Below are 8,965 nucleotides of genomic sequence, written 5' to 3' on the forward strand. Positions count from 1 at the left end.
ATCTCTTCTTTTCTGCTTGTCAACTAAGAAAAATGTTTAGGTTCTGTCCTCCATACTCAACTATAAATCATTTTCTAAGACACATTTTTTTTTCTTTTGTGGTCTCCTTTCTTTTGAAGTTTTCTCACACTCTCTCCCCAGTGCATACCTTTGAATCTTTAATAAACTATGTGTTGTTGTAAGATCACTAATATGCTTTTCAGAGTCATAAGGTTTTAAAGAGCAAGTCCATGAATATGCAGACAGCTCACCATAAATAGAGTCCAAGTCTCCAACAGCAAAAACAGCCATGGTGCGCCTGGAAGACTCAGTTCTGCGTCTCCTCAGCCAGCACTGAAGGCAGAAGAGCACTGCTCCGCAGAGCAGAGCCACCAGGAAAATTAGCAGCAAGAACCTGATGTCAGAAGAATAAGGAAAGGAGTGAGGTGGAGCATGTGGGGAACTTAAGAACTCCTATTACTTTCTGAAAAGGGGGCAGGACCTCAACAAGACTGGCTGCAAACAATCTGGCAGGCTGAATTCCTTAAGTAATGTCCCACACCACCACCACTTGTACATTTTCACTGGTCCTGGAATGTATGCTGAGTTCAGAGTGGGTTGTCTTGCCAGGTGATCATAATTGTTTCCTCTTTGGAAATTGTAAGTTTGTTCTAGGGAGCAGTGTCTTGATTCTTTAACTCATTTATGCATTATTCCTTTCATTCAGCTATAAATCAACCAGAATTTAAGCAACTGAACAGATTTTAGATGATGGGGTTGACAAGATACAACATAGTCTCTGTCTTTGAGGAGCCATCTAAATGAGAAAATTGGTGATGTTTTGTTTGGAAAATATAGAACTCAACATTTAGGAGGTTATAATAACTCAACATTTCTAGAAGACTTGCTCATAAAAGAGGCAACAGTCTTATTTTGAATTGCTTTTAAGGCCAGAACTAAAATCAGTGCAAGAGGCACTACAGAAGCTATAAAGAGAAGGAACAATAATTTTACCTTTTAAAATTTTCAGCTAGAGAATAAACTATTATTCTCAAGAATAGTAACTAGACAATGACCTGGAAGTGATGTTTCTACATATATTGATTTACATGACCTTTTATTGATTCACATGAAATAGGTATGATTTCATGTGCCATATCAGTTATTTAGGAAAAGGAGTATATAGATATATTGCCAAGTGTTTTACAAAACAAAATGAAGATGTCCTTACCAGATATACCAGTCATTTGGGTATTGATCTTTATAATTTACACATCTGGTGATAAAGAAAGAACAGTTAGTGTTGAACCTCTAATGGCCCAAACCTATTCTTTTGGATCACAATGTTTGTTCTGACACCTTTTTCCCCAACAATCACTCACTGTAAGTCCCCTGACACAATTAAGCAAATGTTATTTACTGTATGCCCACTTCATTCAAGGCACTGAGGATACACGTAAAAGCAAACTATCATATACTTAAAGAGATAATTGCACAGTAGTAGGCTTCATGCTAGAGTTACAAATACTATTGTGTATGGAGAAGATAGTGACTAACTGTTCAGGGCTAACATGTCATAGGTACTAGGTATTAGGAGATAACCATTCCACCATTCTGTTTATTTAGAAACCCAGAGTTCTTTAAAATTCAAATTCTCCAAGGAAGTTTATAATATCTGGTAACCTTTGATACCTTGGTAGGGAATAGTACCCCTTCAACTCTGGTTGGAGAAAGAAGTTAGGATAAAAGGAAAATGAATGAGTGTGGCCATTTGTACCATCTACCAAAGTGTTAGAAGTTGATTTGTTCAGTCAGGATGGTCAATGGTCAAACCATTTGTGTGCCTCAGCACAACTTAATTTTTCCTAAGGTAAGTTTAAAAAGAACACACAGAAACAAAGTTCACAGTGTGATTTTTAGGAGGTTTAACTCCCCAGGTTTAGACACTCATGTGCTATTTATTCTAGAGTCCCTTGCTCTGCCAAACATTGTTCTTCCAAAGTATGTTTGCTGATGGACTTCTTTCATACCTCGGTAGATGGTCTGCTGTTAAAGTATTCTGGGATTAAAGAGTGGAAAGCTGCTCATCACAACCCGATAAGCTTCGGAGATGGAGCTGCTCTTAATCACATCTTCTCCATCCATTGTTAAAATAACACTTGGTACTTTTCAGCTTGAGAGCATTCATAAATGTCAGCTAATGTTTTGCTCCCAGTATCTCTAAGGAGAAAGTGTGTCCTGTTTACCACCCTACTCTTCAGAAATGACTTTTTAACATATGTGGGTGTCAACTTAAAAATTTTACCCCAAATATTTAAGACAAAACTCAGTCACCAAGACAAAAGTTTGTTTGTTTCTGTTTGTATTTTTTTAGGTGTTTGTTTTTGCTCCTAGAGGGTTTGGTCAAATACACAGGTACCTATGGCTGGGAAACAAAATGGCAGCTGAAGTATGACTTTAAAAAGCATCCTAAGACAAGAGATCATCAATAAAGGATTTTTAAAATAATGTACGGCACATTATTTTAAAGGAATATTTATCTATTCCTCAAAATATGTACGTTTTACATTTATAGTTAAAAGCTTTGATAAGTAAAATAACATAGAGCACTCATTTCTACTTTGTGTATATTTTGTACAATTATTTCACTAAATAGATATTATGTATACTCATATACAGTACAACAAATTATTAATAATGTTTGCTTCTTTTTAAAATAGTGTAATGAGGCACTTTATCTTTTCAATATTTCCATATTGTTTAAATTTTATAATGTACATGCATTACTGTTGTAGTCATAAAACTTTTAAATATTACATTAAAAATATTTTTAAAAATCTTATAATGTTCATTCCAATTTAGACATGAATGAAGGAAACTTTTCTTTGTGACTTAGCCAAATATAAAACAGAAGATTCTTGTTTTTCAGTCTTGAAATCTAAGCTCATGACCAATGTGGATTGCTTCATTTCCCTCCACATATAAATCTCTGCTTTTTTTTTTTTTTTTTTTTTTTAAGGATTCCCTTAGAGGAGCTTTCTTTTTTTTTTTGGTTATTTTGTCTATTTATTTAGATCTTATTTAATTTTTTAGAAAGAGGGGGAGAGAGAGAAACATTAATGTGTGGTTGCTTCTTGTGCACCCCCAAATGGGGACCTGGCCTGCAACCCAGGCATGTGCCCTGACTGGAAATCGAACCGGTGACACTTTGGTTCACAGGCCAGTGCTCAATCCACTGAGCCACACCAGCCAGGTCTAAATCTCTGCTTCCTTATATGAAAAAATAGACTATATACTTATTATAATGTCAATTATAAGTTTAACTACCTCAATTTATTTCCTAGCTTTAATTTTTGAGCCACTCAGTATTTTTTTTCCAGTGCTAACAATCATGCAAACTAACTTATTTCACTTTGTCTTTCTGACACTGTGCACCTCCTAGTGGATTTTCGGATGTGCAGCAAAATGGTCAAAAAGTAGTTAGTTGGAGAAATGCAAAGTGATCGTGTAATTTAGAAATTGCAGGCACCATTAGAATCATTTATTTTGCCTTTAAGATTTTACATGCTCCACCATTGAGACCCAGGGTAGGAGAGTAAGTGGGGAGGTCACTAGCTGCCCAAAGAACTTAACGTAGAATGTGCGTCTTCTGGTCCCATGTCCTTCCCTATCCTCCATTATTTCCATGTTTTCCTCAACTTCAATTTTTAAACAGAAATTCTTTGCGTTATTAAAAAAATATCTGAACTGTAACAATATTCTAATTACTCATATTTTTTTTGTTTAGTTTTCATTTCATAATCATAAACTTAACTCTGCAATCCAGCTAGACTTGGAAGGGGTAAGGAAAATATGGAACCCAATGAACTGCGGCGAGAGCACGAAGATTACAGAACATTTCCAAGCAGAGAGGGGTGAAGGGGTGCTCTCCTGAGCTACAGAAGGAATGGTCTGGTGGTTAAGATAAAACCCACGTCAAATGTATTAGAGTTGTCCACAGTCAGTAATGGTAATCTTCTTGCTGGTCTTGCCATTCCTGGACCCATAGCACTCCATGGCTGTCACAACACTCATGCCATCTTTCACCTGGCCGAAGACCACATGCTTGCCATCCAGCCACTCGGTCTTGGCCGTGCAGATGGAGAACTGGGAACCGTTTGTGTTGGGTCCAGCATTTGCCATGGACAAGATGCCAGGACCTGTGTGCTTCAGGATGAAATTCTCATCATCGAATTTCTCCCCGTAGATGGACTTGCCGCCTGTGCCATTGTGGCATGTGAAGTCCCCACCCTGGCACATAAATCCCGGAATAATTCTGTGGAAGCAGGAACCTTTATAACCAAATCCTTTCTCCCCGGTGCTCAGAACACGAAAGTTTTCTGCCGTCTTTGGGACTTTGTCTGCAAACAGCTCGAAGGAGACGCGGCCCAAGGGCTTGCTGTCGGCAGCGATGTCGAAGAACACAGTGGGGTTGACCATGGCTGGATGCGGGAATATCCGAGGCGGCGTCGGCGGCGTCTGCAAGGCCTAATTACTCATATTTTAGATGTAATATTTTCAGTGTAGAAAAGTTACATTGTTTTAAAAGATGAAGTTATTGCTCAGGGATTTGTATATACTTGGTCAAATTGGGATAATGATGCCAATAAGAAAAAATTTCCAGGAAAAGTGAGAACTGACCATATGTTTCAGAAAGACATTTCCAATATCAGACTTCTCCAGAAGTAGTTGTTAAAGGAGACCATTTTTGTCCCTACAGGAATGACTAGTGTTCTACATTACTTGAATGTTGTGAAGATGATTTCTGTTCTGCAAGGATTAGAGGAGCTGATCTTTTTACTGTTCTCAGTGCTGAGAATCTGTGGACATATGATTAACTATTGAAATACAAACTCATTATTTTGATAAATTCAAGAATGTATCCCAGTCACTAAGCAGTACATGACTGTGAATGGAACCAAAGTTTTGCCTTTTGAAATATTGATTTTAAGCTATTGATTAGGAAACAAAAGACTCAGAAAAAACCTTTGACCCTCCCCATTCCTCTCTAAGAGACCGAGATGGACAGGTCTACTTAAGGAAGGGGCTCTTAGGATGTTATCCTTAGTTTAATTTAAATTAAATATAATAAATAGGAGGGCTTCAAAGGCCATTTAGCTAGATTCCGTGCACCATTGTTTCTGAGTTGCCTAGCAAATATTTACCTGCCTTGTGTGTTCAACACTTCCTCAATTACCTATAAATGGCCCAGTCTCACTTTTGAAATCTAAGATCCGGTCTCCTTTCCCCATTTTCCAAAATGACATATATACCCAATTTTGCTCCACTGTATTTGGAATTTTTATGTTTATGTGAATTCCCCATGCACATATATTAAATTTTTTTATTTTCTCCTGTTAATCTGTTGCTGTTAATTTAATTATTAGCCTATCTAGAAAAACTTAGAAGGTGGGAATAGAAGTATTCATTTTTAGCCCCCAAAACTGTATGTCAAAAACACTTTGAAATGTACACCTAACAGTTTAGAAATTTCATTAGTTTGCTTATATTTGAAGCTGTTAATCCAGAAAGTTACCTCCCATGACCGATGTGATTTATAGGTATGAATGCAGCCATAGGTGAGGTAATGACTCTTTCATGAACTTAAATAACCCTTGAAACCTAAACAGTGGAGAATTCAGCGAGCAAAAATACCTACAAATCAACAAGGCTTTTTATTTATTTAACAAAGCTGATCATAATAAAAGTGCATTTTCTTCTGCTTTTAGAAAAATGAAGCCATTTGCATTTAAAACAATTTTTCTTCTTCTTGCATGGTTATACTGGTCATTTGAAACTCATTTGGGGTTTCTTAAATGATGTGAGCCTGTTTTTATTCTTTAAATTTTGAAAATGCCTCTTGCTATTTACTTACATTTCATTTTCTTCACAGGGTGGGTCCGAAAGCACCAACTGAAACACATGTTTAGAACAATAAAATCGGAACATCTCATCAGTCTAATCCTTTAATACAACAGCACCTAGAGACAATGTAGGCTTATATAATTTTGTTTACTTTTTTAATTAAAAGCTTCAGATCATAGTCTATTGCTGAGTGCACAGAATTTTAACTGGGAAAACAAAACAAAACAAAACAAAATCTCTAGGTAGATTTTCCAGCTCAGCAGTAACAAGAGATGATATATTGTAAGCCAGATTCCTATCTTTCACACCATTATAGATGGATGTAAAATGCTTTTTGTTTTTTCTATAGGCAGACTTTTCTTGCTCTAAAGAGCTTATGCACCTTGCATTTTCTCTTTGCTTCCAGTTTTTAGTTAGAGGAAGAAAGTTAATTATTTGTATTACTGTCACACAAAGAAATCAAATTCCCTAGATGAAAACAGTAGTTCATGCCATTAGCATTCATGGGTGTTAAATATGTGCAGGGTGGAGTGACTTTGACCTGCTCTAAGGCTCAGGTCTGTTTAAAGGCACATGACATTCCTACTGAGATTTACATTTCTCTCTTTATCAAAGAAGAGCGAAAAAGTAATAGGTTTGATGGCTTTGTTTTATAAGACCCAAACCATAAGCAATCTAACACAATTATTGTAATTCTCTGTGCTGAGCCGTACAGGGTAGGTACAGTAACTCACATCACAGAGGAAAGAAACTCCTCCTTTTTACAAGTTTTGTTTGTTGGTTTTTTCCTTGCAGTGAGACTTCTTCTGTGTACAATAAGAAAATCTTTAAATGTCATTTATATATAGTCCTAAATATGTGTTGATGAGGTTAGTGAAGTATTTATTTTCCAGGTCTATAACACAAATATAAAGACAAGTAAGGAGTTACAAAATTTAAAATGATGCACATGGGAATTTTGTGTGAGATATGTCTTTTTGTTTTTTTCTTAATCTCAAATGCATCTTTATCAGCACCTTATATTTACTCCACCATGTTTACCTGGGCAAAGAGACTTGTGAATTTGCAGATGGAGCCATGAATTGGCCATCAGAGAGCATGGTAATGAACAATTTATAAGCACAGAACATGAGTTTCACTGTCTTTCACTAGAATGTTGCAGATAGATTTGGATACTAACTGAGAGGAAAATGAACATTCAAAGTTTGTCCATAGAGAGAGTTTATGTATGAATATGAAATCACTTGGGATTCAGTTTACCAGATAAACAAATAATGCCAGCATTTCACTTTCGAGTCACTTCCTAATCTTCTGATGTGCTATACCTTAGCAAGGAGTGAACATACAATATTACATTATTACTACCTCACTACCAATGCATTAGCTGTCAGACTTTGGCTTATCAGGAAATGGGGAGTAAAGTCTTCATGTGTTTTCAGATCTGAATCTTTCAAATATATTGCATTCAGGCAATACAGCTACAGAGTTGTAGGTGTTAGTCTGAGTGACTTGCTAGAGCAGAGGAACCCAAGATAAACTCTCAGATGGTTCTGTCTGCATTGTTCAGCAATGGAAACTGTCAAGCGTCAAGCATTGTTGCAGGCAAAAGTAACAGACATGTCTTAAATTAACCCTGCCATAGCATTTTTCTATGCCAAGGGCATTTTTTTTTATTTAAAAAAATTTACACCATAGCAAAGTTAAGCAAAGATTACATTGTATCATATTACTTCAAAAGCAACATAACTAAATAAAGAAATAAGACTACAATCATGGACCATTTTGTTTTCTGTATCTTTGACTAATAAATATAAGTAGTTGTAAGATTCTGGAAAAACTTTCTGAAAGAAAATCTTTGAGATGTATGATTTAAGTTACCCAAAGAACAAATCCATAACCAATCAGGTCCTTAGTGTACCTCCAAAAATCTTTTCCCAGAAAGAGAGATAGTTACCTGGAATAGTGGCAAACACAAGCTTCCTGTTTTGGAGATCGCTGAAGTGAAACTAAAAGGTCTGGATCTCGACATACTTAAAGGACAAGCTGCTCAAAGATAGTGGTTTGCTGTCTGTGTTTATTTTCCTCTTTCTCAGAACTTGTTAGCTTCTCTATAAATTATGCTTCCTACCAGAGCACTCACTAATGACAGCTCCTTGTAACTGGTATAGTGTGTGCTGGGGGGCAGGAATGCTGGGTGCATGCTCACAGGTACTGAGAGTTCAAGGAATTTCAGGTTAAGGTCAGAGCCTTGGTGCTGTTTGTCAAGCCCTGAAAAGCAAGGATTATACAAGCTGATCTGCAGCACTAACTGGCTGCTTGAATAACTAATGATATTCAAGTGCATGTTTTATTCCAGGATCTTCCTGGATTTTATACTGAACCTTGTACTTGAACATTTATTTGTTTTTGTTTTTTCCATTTGTTGCTCCTCTTTGCTGCTTTTTCCTACACACCATTTCCAGTCCCAGATCGAAATCAACCTTGGGCATAAAGTTTTCCCTGACTTACAATGATCACACCCTACTTTTAAACAGGTTATATTTCAATGTTTATTTGAATCAAACAACACAGCTGCCAACAAAAATGTTTGCTAAAATATTTAAGGAAACTCTGAAAAAGAACATTGAAGAGGCATGAAATACTATACATTAAGATGGTATAAGGGTAGAGAAATTTATGAAAATTGGTACTGACACACATAGACAATAAGATAAGTGTACTAGAATAGAGAGTTCAGAAATATAATAAACATAGAGATCTACTTTTGCTGCCATTTCAAACCAGTATGGAATAGATATTATTTAGGCAATCACGAATAACTGAGTGGTTAGGTGGAAAGTATGTTAAAATGCCTAACCACACTCATAATTAGGCAACTATAACTTACAATTATAATCACATTGGCAAGTTTAAAAAATTGATAATATAGTGAGAAAAGATAGATATGGAGAAACAAACCTTGTCATACATGGTTGGGAAAACTGTATAGCCTCTCTGGAAAGCAATTAGGCAATATTTATTAACCTAAAATCTCAATATATCATTTGGCCATGAATTCTTTCAGGAATGTATCTTACAGATA

The 8,965-nt window shown here is 36.1% G+C and overlaps 1 protein-coding gene and 1 pseudogene across 1 annotated transcript in view; both read right to left on the reverse strand.

Annotated features, from left to right (window-relative positions):
- The window catches only part of TMEM207 (transmembrane protein 207), a 28,120-nt gene extending 20,122 nt beyond the window's left edge, over positions 1-7,998 (reverse strand). The window contains exons 1-4 of the mRNA XM_090281201.1: positions 7,838-7,998; positions 5,894-5,931; positions 1,211-1,255; positions 252-394 (exon numbers count right to left, since the gene is read on the reverse strand). Coding sequence (XP_090137327.1) covers positions 252-394; positions 1,211-1,255; positions 5,894-5,931; positions 7,838-7,912 — 301 coding nt within the window. The 5' untranslated portion in view covers positions 7,913-7,998. The remainder of the gene's footprint in view (positions 1-251; positions 395-1,210; positions 1,256-5,893; positions 5,932-7,837) is intronic.
- On the reverse strand, positions 3,767-4,458 carry LOC150021082 (peptidyl-prolyl cis-trans isomerase A pseudogene; annotated as a pseudogene).
- Positions 7,999-8,965: the final 967 nt, after the last annotated feature.

Source organism: Furipterus horrens, unplaced genomic scaffold (genome assembly GCF_987537825.1).
Source record: "Furipterus horrens unplaced genomic scaffold, mFurHor1.1.pri manual_scaffold_1, whole genome shotgun sequence".
Classification (NCBI taxonomy): domain Eukaryota; kingdom Metazoa; phylum Chordata; class Mammalia; order Chiroptera; family Furipteridae; genus Furipterus; species Furipterus horrens.